Below are 21,749 nucleotides of genomic sequence, written 5' to 3' on the forward strand. Positions count from 1 at the left end.
TCCTGTAGCTCTCCCAGGACCTTTACCAAAAACATCTTGCACAGCGTAAGAGTTGGGCTGAGCAGTAACAATTACTGGGACCTTTAGAGACTTTTGTCGTGCAAAGTTCGGTCTCCTGGCCAAGTGAACACTTTCTGGGAAATGAGCCAAACTAACCGACGGTTCTCTTGTAGCAAAATGTGGCCAGGGGGGGAGAAAATAAAGACAGGCGATGTTGTGAGCGCTCCCAGCATGTCGCTAAAACCGGAGGAAAGTCGGCTTTATTTCACCAAAAACTCATCAGGAACCGGCGCTGGCAGACTGAAAGAATCCGACAATGCAGACGCAAACGTTTACGGATCCGGGCGCATTAATTCGCAAGGCTGTGGCATAGAAAAACACTGCTGTGAAACAGCTGCTCGTCCTCAGGAGTTGTTAAACGCTGGAAGCCGTATGGGCGACAGCCCCTCTTTTACTGCCTGCGCCACAATCTCAGAAACAGCCAGGGAGCTCTGCAAAGCCGTGTCCGTGTCGCTGGGTCTGGCCATGGAGTCCAATGACACTAGCGACGTGGACCCTGCTCTCCCCCCGTGTGCCGCAAATGACCATATACGCGGAGAGAATTTGTTCGGAGTCGGAGCCGTGCCCCTGAACTGTCCTGGAGCCCAGGCTGCTGCCACCGAGTACAGGTGCCCCGACAGGGATGACCGGACCCGGCAGCAGAAGCAACTGGTGGAAGTGTCCAAAAGTTCAGACACTGGTGCGCCTCTGCACCACTTCAGGTCCACTCGGACATGTGTGGATGAGCAAAACTTCACACTGTGCGAGGCTGATGACATAACTTCAACAGCGCGTACTGCCTCTTGCCCCTATGCTTCATCCGCGCCAGGCAGCTTGACACGGTTCGGCCAGACGGCTGCGGAGAGGCCGTGTCGAGTCTACAAACCACCCGATGAAGCGAGGGAGTCCGCGGAAGCCATGGAGAGCAAGTTCGGTGGTTATCAGCCAGAACAATACAGCGTCAAAGTCAAATGTGAGGACAACGAATCTGCGTTATGGGCCAGTAGTTACACCTTCAAAGAGAAATGCAACTCTCAGTTCTGGGGTTCGAGGCATTGCATGAATGCGCACAGCACAGGAGCCAGCACCGCGTTCATATGTAATCCATATGAGAGGAGCGTCATGCGCTCTGAGCAGTGGTACCCCGACGGGATGCTGAGGCCGCCCTATCCCAACTCCAGCTACATGAAGACTGAAGTCGGCGAATGGCTGGATGTCACCTACAACGACAACAGGTAAATAACAGTAATAATAATAATAATAATAATAATAATAATAATAATAATAATAATAATAATGAGAAGAAGAAAATGGGTCTTGAATCATGTGAATTGAAAAATTTAATGTTGTTTAGGGAGCAGAAACGGGCGAGTATGCTCTTATTTCTTAAATATATTCCAATAAAATGACTGAGTCTAATTCAACGCCACATATCACAAATTTGACCACAGTCTGACCTTTAACTAACCCCAGACATGAATACTAGTCTTTCCTATCTATGGGGTTGCCCCCCTCCCCTTCCCTCCATTTAATAAATGTTTTTGGCAAAGTGTAGGTTGACAATTTACTGGGCAGTAATAGCAACAAAATGTAACATTTAATCATAATATGCCAAACTCCATCTCAGGAATAGATGGATTTAACTTAGTGTTGTTTAACTTGTTTAAACTGAAGAAAACTTTAAACTGAACACATATTTTTTTTTTTTTAAATTAAAAACTATTGCAGTGACAAAAGTGTATTTTGGGACTTCTTTCTAGCAGCTTCCAATAAATGCGTTGGGAAAATTTAGCTCATCAAACTTGTTGTAACGCATTTTAAAAAAGACGTAGGGATATTTCTGTCTGCTTTACATACTTGACATTTTCAGAAACACAAGCAACCCAGAGCTGATTTCAGGTTTTTCTATTTAAAATGTAACTAAATTTGAAAATGAAGTTTCTTCTGATTAGAGTGAAATCAGCCTTTGTTATAATACATTTTTCCACTGGCATACTTATTTAATTTGAGGACTGTTCCCAATATAAAAATGGTATTCTAACTGAAAGTCAACACCGTCAAAAAGAACGAATAATAGAAATAATATATTTCTGTTTAAACACAGAAGGTTTTTTTTTTGGTCATAGCATTTTACAGATTCTAACACAAGAACTATTTTGTCAACTGCTCATCAGGACAGTTTGACCAAAAATGGAGAAAGTATAGCTCCACAGCTCTTTCTAAATGCACCCAGGGAATAAATATGTCTCACTGAAAGGTCTACTTTGTCCTCTGATGAATGGTTTTTCTTTGAGTATAAATATAGTTTCCTTGTAAGAGAATATGATTGCTGCATTTTTTGGATTAATTTCATAAATAGGTCAGATGTGACTACAGAGAATACACACAGAATGAAATTACTGCGGAGCAGTCTTTGACTGTCCTTTTTAATTTAAAAAAATGTATTTAAGTGGAGGCAAGCGTTGATAGTTTGGTGTCAATTTTATATGTTAATTGATCATTTTATAATGTTTCCAAATGTTTCACATGTATTTTTTAAAAATGTAAAGTTACATTTGCACAAGCTCTCTGACCTTTAGGAATACAAAGAGTGGACACAGAGTGGACATGTTGACTGACACTGACATGGTAGGTACCATGTGTACACCAGACAGAAGTGTCATGCAGCTGACGACAACATGACCTTTTTCCAACTGTCTGTGATTTCTCTGGGGTGGTGAATGATCGAGAGCACTGCCTGACACCAGTTTCTCTGGCTGTTAGGGCGAAATGCACTAAGAGCCTGCATAACTGTAGATGAACAGTGAATCATTAAACCAGACACAGGAATTTAGAGGAAGCAGAAATTAGTGGGGTTCTTAAAAGTGAGGACAGTGGAGGCAGCTGCAAAATCCCAGAAGGAGCTGTCCTTCTTTCCATCCCTGCAGCATGGTCTGTCTGACCTACTGAGCTGTAACTTCAGTTTTGCTCTGACGTTACAGAGCAAAGTGAAATTACACCTCTGAATAGAGCTAAAGATTCCTTACCAAACCTTGTTAATGTTTTATTTTAATATAATTGGTCTTTATTGAATATTTTGACTGTAGAGGGCGACATGAAACACGGAAAGAGAGGGCCGATTGATCTGTGACAGAGGTGCTCAGCCAGACCTCAGACTGAGTTCAGGCGGATTATATGGTATGCAGTTTAGACTTCTAGCTCAGCAGGATGTCTGTAAGTGCACAAGCATAAAGACCTTGGGGTGCTGTGAGATCCAGCTCTCCTCTCGCTTATCACCTCAGGGCCTGCAGCCTGTTCCAAGAGGCAGGTTCACTGAATTATCTGGACCATGTTGCAGAGTAAAAGCCAGAGCAGTTCTTTGATGCGGCCCTCCTCCAGATTTGAGTTTTACTCAGCAAAATTTTCCAGAGAGTTTGAGTTAGTCCCATCTGTAATGTGTATTTACATGTCAAAAAGCTGCTTTGATTTTATTGCACATTTTTTCCATTCAAAATGTCTTTTAACTGATTTAGACATGACTCATCACTATGCCCACCATGGTGCATGATGGATGTGGCATTATGCTGCTACAAGGAGCGTAATGCTTTGGCTGTTTCTTATTGAAATGCTGCTGTTAGAGGCCCAATCAGAAAAAAATCAGTTGAAACAGCGATTATCATCTAAAGACTGTAGCTACAATCAGGTTTTTTTTTTTTGTTTTTTGGGTGGGTGGGTGGGGGGTATCACTTCAATGATCTGCTGGATTTTCAACAAGCTGACCCACTGAACTTTTGTCAGTCACCAAATAGCGATCTGTTCTGCCATGGATGAGCACCTGTCGCTTTGCCTCTTGTTTCTGCTGCTGAGTGTGCCCTCATCAGAAAGAATTTGCACCTCGTTACTATTTGCAGAAAGAAATTACAGTGCGGTAGATGGATATGTATGTTGCAGCTTCACCTGGTCTAAATGTGCGGAATATCAAGAGCATACAGTGTATTCACCACAGAGTATGGTGCCATCGGAGAAAGCATTAATGTGTTTTACATGCTTTTGCCACAAATTCATGATGTGTTTGGTTTTGTTGTGTGTGTGAGTGAAATAAACAGTGAACACAGATTGCAGTGAGAAATATACAGTAGAGGAATTCAGTGGTTATATTTGTGTTTGCAGTATATTGGATCTGCCTACTATCACATAAATGGGCCAAAAAACAAAAAACAGTATTCCTCTGGCCCAGGAGGAACTGGATGCCATTACCTCACAAATGAGTGAAAACAGATGTTTGTTAAACTACTTAGCTCCAGCAAACAACACTGTAAACACAGTTTCCAGGCTCACACTTTGACTTTAGATTTTTTTTTTTTGACAAATGTATATTTGATTAGCAAATGATATGGAGTGAAATGAGGCAAATAAATAACAAGCTGAAGTAACTGCACAGAAACATGGACCTTGCTCATTCAGGATCATAGAAAAATATAGTTAGCGCATCACAGCACGTTAATCATGGACCACACAGGGGTGGGAACGATCCTCGTGCTCTGCTGTATCAATCAAACAGCACTGTGCATGGACACTGGCTTTAGTTAGTGATAAAATCGTTACTGATCTTTAAAGTTAGAAAACATCAGTAAACAAAAAATCACTGTTTTTGTAATTTAGAAATTTGCTTTTATATTTGACACAAAATGGTCCAATAACAGTTTAATATAACTGCAAAGGAAAACATTTATCTTTACAGGGCCAGTGAATATACATGTTTATGCAGAGTATTTCTTTTTTTTGTAACAGAATAATTCTTGTTTAAATATTTACATGTATAAAATATATATACTATCTCTTGCACTCCCAGCGTGTGAGTAAATGTGAGAATGATCCCAATTTACAACAAATTCATTTAAACAAATGGGCTCCTGTACTAAAGTATATTCAAATTTCCTAATACAAAAGGTGACTAAATAACGAGGATTTAAGGCTGCGCGATAAAAGATCTGTTAACCACACAAGTGGTTAACAGGTAAGTAAGAATGAATGTTTTTCTCAAACCCCGACAGAGAATGAAACTTCGCATTTAAAAAGAGTCATAAAGGCAACTTTTTTTTTAATGACTGGAGGGGTTAGGATATACTCAATTATAGATAATAGGAGTTTTAGGGCGTTTTAGGCAGGTGTGTTAAAGAACTATGACCCTTTCTCTTTACACTCTCAAATACAACCAATCCGCAGTGTATTCTGTATTAGTTGCATTAGTTATTAATAGCAGTTGTCCTTGTTGATCTGTGCCCTCAGAGCGTTGGCATGCTGATCTTGACATGCATATTATTCACCTTTATTGCTGATGGATCCCAGGCCACAGAGGAATTCTCTGTCACCATTCATCACCTCAGTGCTCCCTGTTTAAACTATAATGTCATTTAAATCACAAGCTCAACTTAACTTCAGTCTCAGGCCTTGCATATAATACTGAGGTACTTTAAGATAATATGTATAGTGTGATTAATTTAAATTTTGTCTTGTAATTTCAGATTATCTATTTAAATGAATTAATTCCTTCTTATGTCCTTTGTCACCTAAAATCAATCAGAGCTCAGTGGAGATTCTTCATTTAAGCTTCATCCTCGTCTCTTTTACATTGAACCTTGATATCTAAGTTTCACGTCACTGAGGCAACGTTATGTCTGAGCCTTTTCCAGCCTCTCTCAGTGTTCAAGGCTGAAGCTGGGCACCCATCCATTTTGCCCCCCCCGGTACTGGTGTTGGCGCTCAAATCTTTCCCACACCATCCTCAGTCATCACACTCTCTGCCCTCCTTAAATCACACAGTGAGAGGCTGTGCCATGGTTCTGGGGAGTGAACATTAACTGCTTTGTGGTTACAGTTTGGACTGAATTGAACAAATAAAAAGCTATTATGAACTTGCTGTGGCACAGGGGTTCAAGGTTAGGTCCTCTATTTGTCCCAAAGGGGCTGTTAAGTTTCACAAGATATTAAAGTTATAGAATATAAAATGTTAAAAAAAAAAAAAGCTAATTAATCAAATGAACAGTAAAGTATCAGAATATGCAGTACTAATGTGACTAACAATCAGATGTCAGTTATCAGTAGAAACAACTTGTTTGATCACACAGTGTGTCCGACAGCTATTCATGGTCTATTAACATTCAGAAAGTCACCATTTTCTCTTTTCACATTTTATGTTGCAGCCTTATGATAATTCAACATTTATATTACCTTTTTTCCCTCATCATTCTAGACTCAATTTGAAAAAAAATTAATTGAAATATCACATTGACATAAGTATTCAGACACTTGGATATGACACTTGAAATCTAGTTCAGGTGCCTCCCTTTTCAGTTGATCACCTTTGTGATTATCAGGACATGATGAGACATGATTTGGCGAAGGAACTGCCTGCAGACACCACAGGAGTGACTTAGGGACAACTCTGTGAATGTGAAAATGTCTCTCCACTGACAGTCCCCATCCAACCTGACAGAGCTTGAGAAATCCCCAAATCTAGGACTGCAAAGTCCAAAAAGACTTGAGGCTGTGATCGCTGCTGAAGGTGCTTTAATTAAGTACTGAGTAAAGGGTCTGAATACTTTTAAAATTTTCCTTTTTAATATTTGCAAACACTTCTAAAATTCCGTTTTCTCACTGTCATTATGGGCACTGGGTGTAGACTGATGAAGGAAAAATGAACTTACATAATTTTAGCATGAGGCTGCAACATAACAAATTGTAGTGATGGGGTCTGAATACTTTCTGAATGCACTGTATATTTGACTGCAGGTTTAAGGCTGGCAGAGAGCACATGTTCCCCATGGAATTCTTCTTTCCGCCACAGAGGACGTGCCTGATCTGTTCAGACGAGGCATCTGGCTGCCATTATGGTGCTCTCACCTGTGGCAGCTGCAAGGTTTTCTTTAAAAGAGCTGCAGAAGGTAAAAAAAAAAAAAAAAAGGCAAAAGGGTCTAACTTGGACTCTGAGTTTTCACCCCTGCTCCCTTTGAACTCACGAATCCTTACTGTGTTTTCCTTTTTTTTATACAACAACTAAACCTGCTTTCTCTTATTTCTCTCTCTCATTTGAAATGATATGCACAGTGTTTTACATTTCCAATAACTCAGTTAACCTGTGGTTTCTCTGTCCATGCAGGCAAACAGAAATACCTGTGTGCAAGCAAAAATGATTGTACTATTGATAAACTAAGAAGAAAGAATTGTCCGTCCTGTCGGCTGAAGAAGTGTTTCGAAGCTGGGATGACTCTCGGAGGTAGGATGGATATTCATGTAATAAAAATCTGCTTGTACAAGAAACAATTATCATTTATTGCATTGCTGCAGATTAGTATAGCATTATTAACCACTGAATATTTGACTATTACTATTTTTTAGTAAGACATGGTGTGCAGAATGAACATGCATCAAGAGATATACATTTGTGCAATATGGACTATAATACACACAGAATACTACATACTGTGTGAACAAAGCACACAACAGAGAAAGTGAAGTCATAAAAGTGAAACTATTAATGGTTTCCCAAGACCAAGTACTTTATTCTCTCTACACTGCACATCTTAGCTGGCTCTCTTCAATTGCAGCATCATCACAATAGGGGATGTTACTGATAATCAAGCCCCTGACTGAGCTGCCATGCAATTTAGACCTCTTCCATTCACTTCTCCTTACTGTCACCCAGACCTGTTCGTCATATTAGGCTGTAAAGATTGACATGTAGTGGACTAATTTTAGTCTTGTGTTCAATTTTCACTCTCTTCCATTTTCTCATTCTGTTAACGGTGAAAATTGTACTGGAAGCACAAGGCTGACATGAGACATGTGAATTAAAGCAGCAGACATGCTGGTAATTTCACCACCAGTCACTGACAAACCCATGGAGGGAAAATGTGATCTAATGCTGTGATTGTCAGTAAAAAGGCACACCTTTTCTAGTAGTGGCTAAAAAGATCCTTTCACTTATGTTCTCATCATGGACATGTAATTCACTCGCGGCATTTCACAGGAAAATTTATGACAATAATTTGTAGAAGTGGAGGCAGACAAATTATACATTTGGTATTATTACCCTAGAGGGTTTTTTTTCTTCAAAGTCAAGACATAAAATACTGAAAAAAAAAGGGTGAGTTCTAATTTGACTAATAGGATTGCGCTTCATTTATTACAAATGTAGAGGCAGTTATATCAATTAACCTGTAAACTTTCTATCATTAGATCAGCATTGTTTGTTTCACTCCAACAGTTTGGAAGGTCTGAAGAGAAGCTATGAAATCTCTGAATCTGGCTTGTGTTGAGTTTGGCATCTGCTGAACATTGAGAAACATACCTGTTATAAATTTCTTGAGGGTTTCGTTTTTTTAAAATTTGAATTCCATATTATTCCTGGAATGTTTATTAAGTCCACAAATAGAAGCTGAGCAGGGAGGTTACTTCTGCCAAACCATGATAGTAGCTCACATCTGCACTTAGGCTTTTTGTGAGGAAATACAAATATGCTCCAAAGATTTTATTATTCTGTCTATCACACTTAAAACATTTTCAGTTTAGGACCTCAACCCTGACGGTCTTGAATCCGGACGCTCTTTTCATGAAGCTTCCTGAACAAACTGTCTCTAACACAAAGTGTTCAATATGACACATGTATGAGACAAGTGCCAAAAGCCACATCAGCTACTGTTTCACTACCAGCGAGTGACAGTTTTTCAAGTTAATGATTTACAAAAGCTGCTGTTCGCCCTCAGTGTCTTAAAGGGACAAAAAAAAGTCAGTGTGGTAGCGTTGGACTGTTCTGGGGTCAGTCCATTGCCAAAAGTTAATTTAATGATGAAATTGTTTTTTTTATTTTGTTTGAAACTCTTTTGTGATAGGCAGGTTTTATCAGAAATAAAGTCATGGCATTTAGGACACATCTTACTTTCACAGTGGGGTAGGGCTTCCAGTTGGTCGCTTAAGCGTTAGGATATGAATTTACAGTCCATCTATCACTTCCTAAACATTGTTTTCCCTAACTTCTCCCAGCAGACCCCAAAGTGATCTTAAACCAGATGGGAGCTCTAATTTCCAGCTAAGTGTCCTCATCTGTCCCGAGGTTTTTGGCCCAGTTTGTTGTGCTCACAGACACAACTACTGCTCTCAGTGCGAAAGAGTAATGATTCAGTACTGAGGTCCTCCTAAATCACTGAACACTCACACTGTGTCCTCAGGGGTGGCACTTTGCATTACAGCTCAGTCATAACAAGATAATAATTGGGGATGCTATGATATTACAGAGGTAGAAACTAGAAATGTGCCTTAAATCAGTGGAACTTTTAGAGCTAATTTAAATTTTACATGTCTTTGGCCATATGCACAACAAAAGCCCTTCGCTTCATTTCATAATTGTTTAAAGTCTTTGAATTGACAAGCCTGTCCTTTTTCAGACCCCATGGGCCTTGCATTTAACACTATGACTTGAATTCAGCTCACTTTTCATCAATCATGTTTCATAAACTCAGCAACTTCCATTAAATTTTTGAGTCAGCTGAGCTTTAGTCAACCTGCTTTACTCTTCTGATCCTCTGTTAATCAGTCAAGTCTGGCTCCTCTGAACAGAATAGCTCCCCTCAGACTAAGACAAAAGTCAAGCAGGAAATTTGCTCCTTGGCTAAATGAGCAACATGAAAAGACGTCATCAAGCTGAGCGTAAATGGAAGAGCACTGGAGAAGCTGATGCTACTCTGTGATTCAGCTCTAAAATGTGCCAAGAGAAACTTAGTTCTCTAATATTATCTCAGAGAACTCCAATAACCATAGAATCCTGTTCAACTACTGACCATCTCATCGCTGCCACTAAACCTGCTCTCAGATCCCATCATCAATTCATCTAATGTTAAGTCAAATAGGAGTTGTTTTCAGTTTTGATCATCATACTAAATAATAAATATAAACATCAACAACAAACTTCTATGAACACATCTACCTGCTCCTTTGACAAATAGTTAATAATTAACAATCCTCCCTCGCCACAGGCTCTGTCCCAGTCTGTTTCAAGCACGCCCTGGTCCACCCTCTTCTTAAAAAAAAAAAAAAAAAAAAAAAAAACAGGCCTGGGTCCTTGTGTTCTTAGTAACTTTTGGCCTATTACAAACTCTCTTTTCCTTTCAGAGGTGTTAGAAAATGTGGTTGACAGAGTACAAAGTGCAAAACTGTACTTTTGTTGTTTTAGCTCTTAAACTCTGGAGCGAATTACAGCTAACAATCCACACTGCTGTCTCTGTATTTTCTTTTAAACTTCTTTTAAAAACACACCTTTTAAATCTATTTTTAACTAATCTAAATTTAAGAATTTATCATGTGAAAGCACATACAGTGGTGTGGTTTGGAGTGCGAGCTAAAAAAAAAATATATATAATAATAATAATACCAGCTGTTTGATCCTACTTTGTGATTAGTTTAGTGTTAAGAAAAAATAGTGGCCCTGGCCTTTCATCCATATTATCACAGAATGAAATAACAGGTGATGTCTCCAAGTAAACATAGTGGCCTTCATTGTATAATTTAAAGAGACAGTTAGTGATTCATAATTATTAAAGTGAAAGTCCCACGTGTGTTTCCAGGTAATGAAACTTGACATTCAAAGTGATAGAACCAGAAATTAAGAAGCAAGACTAATGGTGTTGCATCCAGTTAAAGGATTTTGACATCACTCCATTATTTATCACCTGATAAATTTAAGTACAGTAACCCAATATTACTCCATTTAACAAAATTAGTACTGATGTTTATCATTATTATCACATATTATTTTATTACCCTAATGCAAAAAGTTAACCTTAATTACAACTGTATCATTGTGTTATCATCAAGGGATTACCTCATTATTTCACTACTATATAGTGCACTAATGTAAAACGCTGCACACTGTAGTATGGTATTATTTACAGCTCTTATAAGTTTATTAAACAATTATCTTAATTTTATTGGAAATTGTAATATTTGAGCATTTAGCTAACCAGGAGGCTTCTTAGTTTATCCAGTCTTCTCTCACTTCTTTCTCCTTTTGTCAGACTGTTAGATGCAGTGTTCACACACACACACCTTTCCAGAAATACACTCTACATGGTTGAGCTAATGATGTAACAACATCTTCAACCTGGGCATCATAATTAGAGTAAATTTGGATCTGCAAAGGCACACATTACAAAAACGCACTTCAGGGAGAGGACAAAATGCTAAACTGAGCTTCAGATTTTTTGCGCAGTTATGATAAAGATGGTGATTATGATGACAATGAGGCTGGTATTTTCAAAGACGGAGGTAGACCAAAAAATGTGAATACAGTGTGCAGGAAATGGCCAATAAATTTGCAGTTTAATTGGAGGGAAAATGGGCTTGTAATGGATAAATCTGCTGCCTAGTCGCGGGAGGTCAGTTGGAAACAAAGTAAGATACTGACACCACAGTCCAGTGGACTTAAAGTGAGTCTAACAAAGAGCGTGCTTGAATCCATCAAGTCTCGTCTTGTTTATATTGGCTTCAGCTCAAGCATGGAGATCTTAAGGTTAGCTCAACCCAACCTAATTACACTGTACTCTGCAAAGATCAGATGCCTGTCTGTGTCACAGTTCAGAATCCCAGGGAGGAATTTTTAATCAACCATTTTTATTTCAAATGTTTGTTATTGGATCAGAAATGGAAATGTGAGACTTGCAAATGATCCTTCTTATATAATCTGCAATTTGCTTTCAACCCCTGCTACTTTTCAGAGAGACTTAAGTTGTATCTATAACTGGCAATTCAATATTTATCTGAACCTGAATTGAAAAGCCAGGCCGCAGGTTTAATGAGACTTTCTCCACACGGAAGCTGCAAGAGACAACAGTGTGACAATTAACAGGTACTTTTTACTGTCAGTCGACACTGATAGAAGGAATTAAAGAAATAATATGTTGCCTCATATTTTAATTTTTAGTTGTTTTTTTTTACTTCCTAAAGCTAAAGAGATTGTCAAAGACTTAAGTCAAGAAATTATGTCTTTTTAAAGATTTTGTTGAGTATACCACTCTCACATAAAAAAAATGTCTGTTCTTCGATGCACTCAGCACACAGCCTCCATTTGTATCTGTCACTCACACTCCAGCGCAGCTGTCATTCTGAAATAACAGGCTGAGCTGAAGTGTAACTGTTCACAGCTCTTTTACGTGTTGACAGAAAATAGTCCGTGATTGAGTATATAGTGAATGGTTAACAGTCTTTAACCTGACTTTTAGGAAGCTAAATGTATTTGGCAGCTGTTTGGTAGAATATAATTATTTCACTCTGATTGTATTGCTACTTGCCACGTGCAGAGTCGACTCAACCAAATCAAAGACCCAGCTCCAATTTACTGTAGTTTGTAAGTGCAGGTTGTCATATGGAGCAGCTGCCTCAGGTTTTTCAGCATTTGTGGGGAAAGCGATTGTCTAAGATGTGGGAGCATTGTTATTTTTATTTTTATTAAGTATTTATTGTTTTAGACATTTCATTGTTTTGTGAAACACAAACATAATGCAAATCTGTACAATGCATGAGTTATACAGTTAAATGATATAAAGGATATCACAATAAATTATTATTATTATTATTATTTTTTTTTTCTATTTTGATCTATCTATTTGATTGATTTTATCTACATTGCCAGGACTCCCACAAGCCTTTCCACCAGATGAGATGAGGCTCATCTGGTCAGAGAGTTTTCTTCCAAATGGAATTTGATTCAATATCTTCAAAGTTATTAGCAGAGCAGTACTGAGCATTGTTGGATAAAATTGATATTTCCCCTAAAAAGGGTTATTTAAAAACCACAGTTGCGGTATGAGACATTTCTAACAGATGATTTAGAAAGTAGAACTAATTCTCAACATTGTAGGTTTGGCTGAACAAGTTTCCTCTAATGCTTAAAAGACAAAACTATTGTCCATAGTTCATATACAGATACATTTTCTCATTTAGCAATGATGACTTGAGAGGATGTAACTGATTGATTTTAAATCAAAGAAATTGAAGAGTTTTTGCGCTGAAACCTATGATTGTGACCATTTTGGTGAAAGGAAACCCCTGTGGAATGAACATTGTCTGTTTATTCTATCTGTTTATCCCACGTTTAGCTGTAATGGGTAAATTGTGCAGTAAGAGATCTCAAAATGAAAGGCAGAAAATCCATCATGGCTCCAGACACAACTCTTTAGAGGAAGGGCAGCAAAGTCAAAACAAAAGATATAATCTGACTAAAACTTTTATCTCTTTTTTATCTTTTTTTTTCTTTTAATGAAGGGCGAGTGGGTCGTAGATTGAAGATCAGGTTGATTTGTAACAGACTTTTTGACAAAATTTCACAATTATTAACTTAAATTGTAACTTTTGAACAAGAGAGCTGATTCTGTTTCTTGTTTCTTTCTTTTGTTTGAAGCACGTAAACTAAAGAAGATTGGACAACAGAAAAACCCAGAAGAGGATCATCCCGTGCAAGACCCTTCAGAGGTCATCCAGAATATCTCTCCTAAATCGGGCCTGAATTTAAACTCCCAGATGTTCTTTCTCAACATCCTGGAGTCCATTGAGCCCGAGGTGGTGAACGCGGGACACGACTGCGGCCAGCCAGACTCAGCTGCCACCCTGCTCACCAGCCTCAACGAGCTGGGAGAGAGACAACTGGTCAAAGTGGTCAAATGGGCAAAAGGACTGCCAGGTAGGACACAGGTTGACAATCCACCTGATAAATCCATCTGTAATGTTCACTCTCCTTTTAGCTCTGTCGTTCAGACGTTCTTTGTTCACCAGTTAATCTCTGATTGCTTCTGTCTGCCTGAAAAAAAATCAGCACTGATGAGAGCACTGAGAGTAAATCAAAACAGGAAAGTTGTGCTCCATAAAACTAAATCAATTAGCTGAAATACGCTAAAACGTTCAGTAGAGCAGAGGGGACCTGCAGAGTCAGGTAATAATTCTCTCTGTGTGATTTCCTTCATATACAGCTAGTTACTTGATCCTTTATTAATATAAAAATATTGATTATAGAAGCTTTGTGTTTTTGAGTCAGCTCAGAGCATGAAGACTAAAAGCTGCCTCACAGAAAGTTTTTGTCCTGCTCTTTAGAGCAAGTAGAAAACTCTTGCCCTGTTTTAACCACACAGAGACCCTTGGTATCTGGATATCTGGTAGATGAGATTCTGATGGTAGATGGGAAACCCCCAGGGTCTCAGACAGTTTCTGCTGGAAGAAGTTTTGTGACATCTAGGCACTATTATCTGAACTGAAAAGCACACCCTGTGCCATTACGAGACATGACCACATAAAGCTGTGTATCACCAGCATAGAAAGAGATGCTGTGCCTCCTAATGTCACCACCAATTGCTAAAATATGTAGATTGAAAAGAAGAGACCCTAAAATCTATCCCTGAGGAACACCACAAGTTATTTTACATTGTATGTGATCAACAACAGAGACAGAGCTCTCTCTGCCAGAGAGATTCAGTTGGAAGCAAACCAAACCAAAGGACTGACCTTTCCAAAAAAATGTGAAATAATTCAGCACAAACTATGAGATGTCGTGTCACATTTGAAATCTTTGTACTTAGGTTTTAGAAATCTCCACGTGGACGACCAAATGACTGTCATTCAACACTCATGGATGGGGGTGATGGTGTTTGCCCTGGGATGGAGGTCCTATAAGAACGTCAATGGCAGGATGCTTTACTTCGCCCCAGATCTTGTGTTCAATGAGTATGTACAGCTCTGAATTCTTGAATTCAATTATGCTCTCTGAAAGGATTTTATCAGCGGATGACCGACGTGCTGTGCCTCTCATTATACTGAGAGATCACCCCACCCCTCTCTCTCTGTCCTCATCTCTTTCTCTCTCCACCCATCCCTGATTTTCTTTTCTGCTTATGCACAAACACAAAGACATCTCTAGAATTTCATAAAAGTAAAATAGAAATGGTTGTAGGCTTTTTAGGACAGTGTTAATCCGTTTTCCTCCTTAGGTGTTCTTTTGTCACTGTGAGATTAAAGTGAGGAACATTAGTTTTCAGCATTCAAATTCTCAAGGAACTGGTGATGAAGCTGATTCAGGTACGAACATTACAGAGCAAACAGCGGTGAGGTCCGTTCAGGTGTTAGCGAGAAATATTATTAATGCTGTTAGTGAGGAATATACAACACCTGATGTCTTACTTAGCTCCATCAAATATTTACTGCCAAAATCTAGTATTATTATTAGTACCAGATATTGTAGGTTTATCTATAAATCAGAGGTTATCTAATTCATATGCATTCTTCATGTTTACTTCACAGTGTGAATGCTAAATTTGTTCGTCTACCGCAAGCAGACTTTATACATTCACAATTAATTGGATGAATACCATCTTTACCACCACAGTACATTTCAATTTACAGATTTTGGAAATATAGCTGATTTTAGATTTTAGAGTAGATTCTGTTTGAATCAAGTTTTTATAATGACTGACGCAATAGACTTATTATTATTATTATTATTATTATTATTATTATTATTATTATTATTATTATTATTATTATTATTATTATTATTATTATTATGTGCAGGTTTCAAAAGGCCAAAAATGTGGTATGATCTGGCCAACATCTGCAACAGCTGCATACCACATCTGGTTGCAATGGCTTCAATTGTGCAGTAATACATCTTAAAATCATCCTTTGTTGAAAGGCAGAAAATCCATCCCGATAGACTTAATAATTCAGACACAAGTCTTCAAAGCAAGAACAGGTGTCACTTTTAGAGAAACCTGATCAAAAATTTAAACTTGTACTATAACTGGAGTATCACATTCTCATTTTCCTCTTGCTATTTTTGTTAATCAAGCTTTTAACAACGTTTCACATAGAGAGAAGTATCCCTGTTGGATTTGGTGGGCAGAAATCCCCATTAAGAATTTATATTTCTGTATTTAGCTGCATGAAGGTTAACGAAATTAAAATATAGCTGGCTCGATCTTGACCTGGCCAAGTAAAATCTGGACGGGGAAGCAAATCAGTGTAACCCAAAACCAATGAAGCTGCTCAGTGACCAAGGGACGTGACTGTGGTCATATTGGGCAGCTTCCAGATATGACCATAACAGTGTCAGTGTGAGGTATCAAAAAGAGCATTTGTGCACAGTGAACCTGCACTGAATAAATAAAGCTTAAAAAGGTAGTTGTTCAAACTATCCAAGTGTCAGGGAATATGAGAGTTAAGTAAGGGCTTGAATAGTAAATAGTATCTCACATTGATGACATAAGTGGATACTTAATCATAAAAGCCCAACTTACAAGATAGCAAGAGTACATCAAGCTATTTATATTTAATTTTATGTGGAACATGGCTGTTAGACAGCTCTATAGCTGCTGTTTGGTCGACTAAACCCAAACTGTGTCACTTAATAAAAAAGGGGGGACCATTAGTGTGTTGTTTTCGTTGCCTTTTTTTTTGCTGTTTTTAGTGTCCTTGAATGTGACTCCACACTCATTATGCAAAATAGCAGCAGCGTTTTTGACAAAGCAAAACAAAGTGGAAACAGAGTGCATGAATGGGTCTGGCCTGGCAGGTGCCATCGACATTTAGTACAACATCATGGAGCGAGCACACCGGCCACATTTGCTCGCTGTTTATAGCATGTTAATAAATGCAGCAATCAGTGAACCTATTACATATAAAGATATTATATGATATTATATATAAATATATATTGGTTATTAGTTTATGTCTACACTAATGCATTTCCTGCAGGTCATTATATTTATTTATTTTTTTATTTTTTTTTTGTGCTCATACAAAAACCTCTTATATGACACTTCCACGTAACCTGTAATTGTGTGCATCACCCTGGGTTCCTGATGGAAATGCTGAGTATGGGTGCATCAGGACATTTATTTAATCCATTAGTTAGACCTGAGTTTCTGTGCAGACCTGAGTTTCTAAGTATAACAGACCAAGTGGCTGAAATGCGCATTATACATTAACTCTAACAAATATAATAGAAAATGGTGATTTTGTTGTTAATGTGGTAACATTTCAGATAGGATAACTTGACTAACATTTTATTCTAATTAAATGGCCCTTACAGGGATTTAGTATTGGACTTCATAAAGATGGCAGATTTACAAGAGAGAGAATAAGACAGGAATGGTCAAAGTCTTTTCATGTCTCTTTGTTTTGAGATTTTAGGCTCTTTCCTGCAGTTGATGACATTTCAGTATTAAACTAATTCCTTAAATATGCTTCATTTCATCTTTGTCTCCACAGCATAAAAATATGCTACAAAATGACTTTTCCCGATTCATAATAAAGCCAGAAGGATTTCATGTTGGAGGAGTTGGCAAACTTTGATCTCCCACTCTTGTTCTCCCATGAGCGTTGAACTCATCACTCAGGCATGATGAACATGAAATATCCAATCACCTGCTATGATGAGCTTTAAACCAGCGAGAAATGATTGGAATTCTGGCTCGGTGTTTTTAACATCTTGCTCCAGATGTCAAAGATCACACTGCAGAAATCTGCATTGTTATAGAGATATTTTACTTTACTGCCACTGTCTCCATTACAGCTGTAATAGAAAGTCTAACCTCAGACATTCTTTCCTCCTCTGTAGTCGTTCATTACAGAATAAATGTCCAATGTATAAATCAATTTATCCTTTGCCTCTTGTGATTTGAACATTCCCATTCATTCACATCTCCAATTCTGACCTTTTTACGTCTGCAGACATCGGATGCACATTTCCACCATGTATGAGCACTGCATTAGGATGAGACATCTTTCACAGGAGTTTGTGCTGCTGCAGATCACCCAGGAGGAGTTTCTCTGCATGAAGGCCTTGCTCCTCTTCAGCATTAGTGAGTACTGTCCTGTGAACGTAAGCCAGAAGATTATTACCATAACATGCTGTTCAGACTGTTTTTCTGTTCTCACCAGTTCCGGTCGAGGGTCTGAAGAGTCAGAAGTACTTTGATGAGCTGCGTCTCACCTACATCAACGAGCTGGACCGACTCATTAACTATCGAATGACGACCAATTGCTCTCAGAGGTTCTACCAGCTCACCCGCCTCCTGGACTCTCTCCAGATGGTGAGATACACTGTTTCTTATAATTTCAGGTTAATTGTTGTTACATATACACATGTATTCCTGCCCCATGTCAGAACATGTGGCTACAGTTTACCAAATTAAATAATCAGGGAAAACAATATAAATCAAGAGAGGTAATTTGCCTAAAACATTACTTGGTGACGCATGCAATTAAATCTGTGGGGTTGCTGTGTTTTTTTATAGACCATGGAAAAATGCTAAACCTGAATTTGAAACCTTTAAATCTAACTTTAAAAATCTAATAAGTGGTCCTAAGGGTAGAAAAAAGGCCTAATGGATGAGTTTTATTATGATTCAGAGCTCTCCAATTTTCACATTTTTAGGCTGTGCTACTTTACGGAAGAGCATTAGTTGGATATATCTCGTGTTTTTATGACTCATGTCTCCTGAGTTATTGTCAAAACTGTGCTTGTAGTAAATTTAAATGAATTGATGTCATCTCTTTCTATTTTTTTTTTTCCTCTATTTCAGACAGTAAAGAAGCTCCATCAGTTCACATTTGACCTTTTTGTCCAGGCTCAGTCGCTCCCCACTAAGGTCAGCTTTCCTGAGATGATTGGGGAAATAATCTCAGTACATGTACCAAAGATCCTGGCAGGTTTGGCCAAACCAATCTTGTTTCACGAGTAGAGGGATTTTTTTTATATCAAAAAATGACTCAGCTTTGTTGCCTCCGTAAACTTTAACTAAGGCTTTGCACTGTTTCCCTACATGTTCAATCTAATAGCTCTTAGGCCTGTCCTGTAATCATTATTTTATTGCTCAAGTCTTTTTTTTTTCCCTTTTAGCCATAATTGAGACTGTTTGTTCAGAACTGTTCAAGCTTTTATCTGAAGAGCTGCAAGGCATCACCTGTTGACAGCTCTACTGTTTCTAAGTGTAGAGTTTGTGTTTGCGGTTTGAGCAGAGATGTTGCTTCACACACGCAGTAAGTCTGTAAATCATGATTATAGCAAACTAAAGGTAAAAGGGTTAGAAGCATTACGTTTTGCATGTGACCATGACTATACATACACTTGATGAGGCACACATACTGAAAAACAAGAGAAGAAGAGATGGCCCAAAGAGCACGTGAGAACTGAATCATAGAAATAAAGAGAGAGCTGTTTTTATAATCACTGCCTTCAGGTGCAAGCTCCCGTGTGTGAAATCAAGAGTGGTAAATACAACTCAGAAGGTATGTAAGTGCTAAAATAAGAAATGTGTAGGTTCTAGGTTCATTTTAAATTTCACATAGTTTAACCGAAACATAATTTTTTTTAATTAAACTTTCGAACAGATGCACAAAATCCTGAAATCTCAGTGTGGCATGAAATGTGTCATTAAACTGTGTAATATTACCAGAGTCTTTACTATAGCTATCAGTGTAGATGTGATAGTCAAGTGTTGCAACTGTAAAACTTGTGTAGTCAAATGTAAATAACTAGACTTGTTGAATAATTAGGATTTCTCTGCTGTGTTAATGTATAGTAGTTGTTGTGCTGCAGGTGGGTAATTAAGGATAATTAATTAATAATGAATTCCATTATTGTTACTACCATTAATGGGCTCACATGCTTCTGAGAAGCTAATTCTCTCCCAGTTGTATTTACCACTTCATTGGTTTTCACATAAGTGTTTCTGACAGCAGTCAGAGGTAGGTAGCAGGAGCAGTACTTTATTTGCTTTTCAATATTTAAATATTTGACCGTAAAAAAAAAATTCTCATTCAATATTGACTTCAAAATATTGGCATAAAATTGGACTTACTGAAGATTAAATAATAAATTCAAGGGCTTCTTTACCTTGTCTTTGAGAAAGACAGTGGAGACAATGACAGGTTGTTGTAGTACTGTTGTTGTGTATGGTAGCAGCCATACAACCAAAAAATCTCACACTGTGTATTTTAAGCTTAAAGGATATTTCACAATTTACTCTTGTCTCCTTCTGAAATCAATTATCATATATGAATAGAAGTGCAATTCTTATACATAGTGTGGCATAGTGTACAATTTCAGCTAAGTGACAGTCAAAAAAAAAGTTCTACTATACCGCTGAACTTAAAACACTATCTACACGCTTGGAAAAGATTGCTGTAGCTTTTACACGTGTTGTCTTCACACAGTACATTACCCTTGTGTGACTGAACCAAAGCAGCACAATGCCGACATCTGCAAGATGTTAAAAACACAAAGACACTTAATACATACTGTCGCTCTGCAATTAAAACCATTTCCCAACAGGTTGGCAGCAAATGTGTAGAGGTGTTTTCTTGATGTTACTAATTTTAAAGCATTAACTAATAAATATGTAAGTGGTGAAACTTGCTAAAGCAGGTACTTGGCATAAGTGAAATGAAGAAAAAATTATATACGACAATTAAATATTAAGATAACTTTACAAAAACTAAGGCAACATGAGTTAGTTATTGACACTAAAATGTATTCTTACCAAAGAGATCTTGCACCAAGTCTTGAACACTGCATGAAAATTTTAATTTGTTATGAAATGATTTGAAGAAACATCGTGCCATTTCCTGCATGCCAAACTGTGTCTGTTTAGATTTTGTGGCTTTAGAAAGTATTGAACCCCCCCATGAGAATATTTTAGCATTTACCGTAAAGCATGTAAAAGCAAAGCCAAGACCCGTGACAATTACAAGCCTTTATTTTAGTTTTATCAAGAGATTCATTGATAAAACTAAAACAAAGTCCTCAGTTCGTCTGCCACCATCCCTGCCAGACAACATCGTGACGACGGTGTCGTGCTGTGAGCGGCGGGTTGCAGCAGCAGGGACTGAGAGACTCATAGGGACACAAGGAAGAAAGGATGGCACCAAATACAGACAAATACTGAATGAGAAACTTGACTCAGAGTGCCAGAGATCTTAGATTAGGGCAGTAATATTCCAACAGGACAATAAATACGAACTCACAGCCAGCTTAAAACTGGAAGGCCTTCAGATGTAGAATGTGAAAGTCCATGACTGGCCCTGCCAAACCTCAGAGATAAAACACTGAGAAAAAAAAAATCAGTGGAATGCTTTGAAGATAACACATGACATACACTCACTGAATACAATTATCACTTTTACATAAACCAAGCAGGGAAAACATAAAGGCACTTTGTACATACAGCTACACTCTACTGTACGTGATGCAGAGGGTGATTTAGACTGAAATTGTGCCGTTCAGTAAAAGAACTAGAGTGGTAGCAGATTATTACGTCTCTCAATCCCACTGTTCCGTGTTTATCTCAATCCGACACAATCAAAACTCCTTCGTCTGACTTCTGTGGCTTATTCCGCATCGTTCAATACTTTTCAACATTTTCTAACTTTGTAAATTCAACAATTTTTAAAAATTTCTTTTACAAGCTTGTAGATGCATGCATCATGTCTTTGTAACTGAATGTGTAACTTTTAGCTTTACAGTAAGCAATGCATGGACATCCATGTATCCCTCCACTTATACGCTTATTGTATTCTAACTGATAGTGTCATTCATTGTTCAATGCACGAGACATTTATCAGAAAGCATGATAACAATTTGTTGTACAGTGTACAGTGATAAGTTGACTGTCAGTTTTACATTTTTTTGTTTT

The 21,749-nt window shown here is 38.0% G+C and overlaps 1 protein-coding gene across 2 annotated transcripts; it reads left to right on the plus strand.

Moving 5' to 3' along the window:
* Positions 1–141: 141 nt before the first annotated feature.
* Positions 142–21,230, plus strand: ar (androgen receptor). 2 transcript variants are annotated; one of them, XM_041051330.1, is made up of 8 exons: positions 142–1,274; positions 6,811–6,962; positions 7,178–7,294; positions 13,469–13,747; positions 14,637–14,781; positions 17,785–17,915; positions 17,995–18,146; positions 18,639–21,230. In XM_041051330.1, exons 1-8 carry the CDS (start codon positions 142–144, stop codon positions 18,795–18,797), a joined length of 2,268 nt encoding a protein of 755 aa, XP_040907264.1. In that variant the 3' UTR covers positions 18,798–21,230. The 2 variants fall into 2 exon arrangements, with proteins under 2 accessions (XP_040907264.1, XP_040907265.1); XM_041051331.1 differs by having other exon boundaries at positions 18,643–18,775.
* Positions 21,231–21,749: the final 519 nt, after the last annotated feature.

The sequence above is a fragment of the Toxotes jaculatrix genome, chromosome 12 (assembly GCF_017976425.1).
Source record: "Toxotes jaculatrix isolate fToxJac2 chromosome 12, fToxJac2.pri, whole genome shotgun sequence".
Classification (NCBI taxonomy): Eukaryota; Metazoa; Chordata; class Actinopteri; family Toxotidae; genus Toxotes; species Toxotes jaculatrix.

What these genes read in the sequence shown, in the direction of transcription:
- ar (XM_041051330.1), top strand. Translation starts at nt 142, where the DNA reads ATGAGCCAAACTAACCGACGGTTCTCTTGTAGCAAAATGTGGCCAGGG. An exon ending in GTCACCTACAACGACAACAG is followed by an intron (nt 1,275 to 6,810) that starts GTAAATAACAGT and finishes ATTTGACTGCAG; the next exon opens with GTTTAAGGCTGGCAGAGAGC. An exon ending in AGCTGGGATGACTCTCGGAG is followed by an intron (nt 7,295 to 13,468) that starts GTAGGATGGATA and finishes TTTTGTTTGAAG; the next exon opens with CACGTAAACTAAAGAAGATT.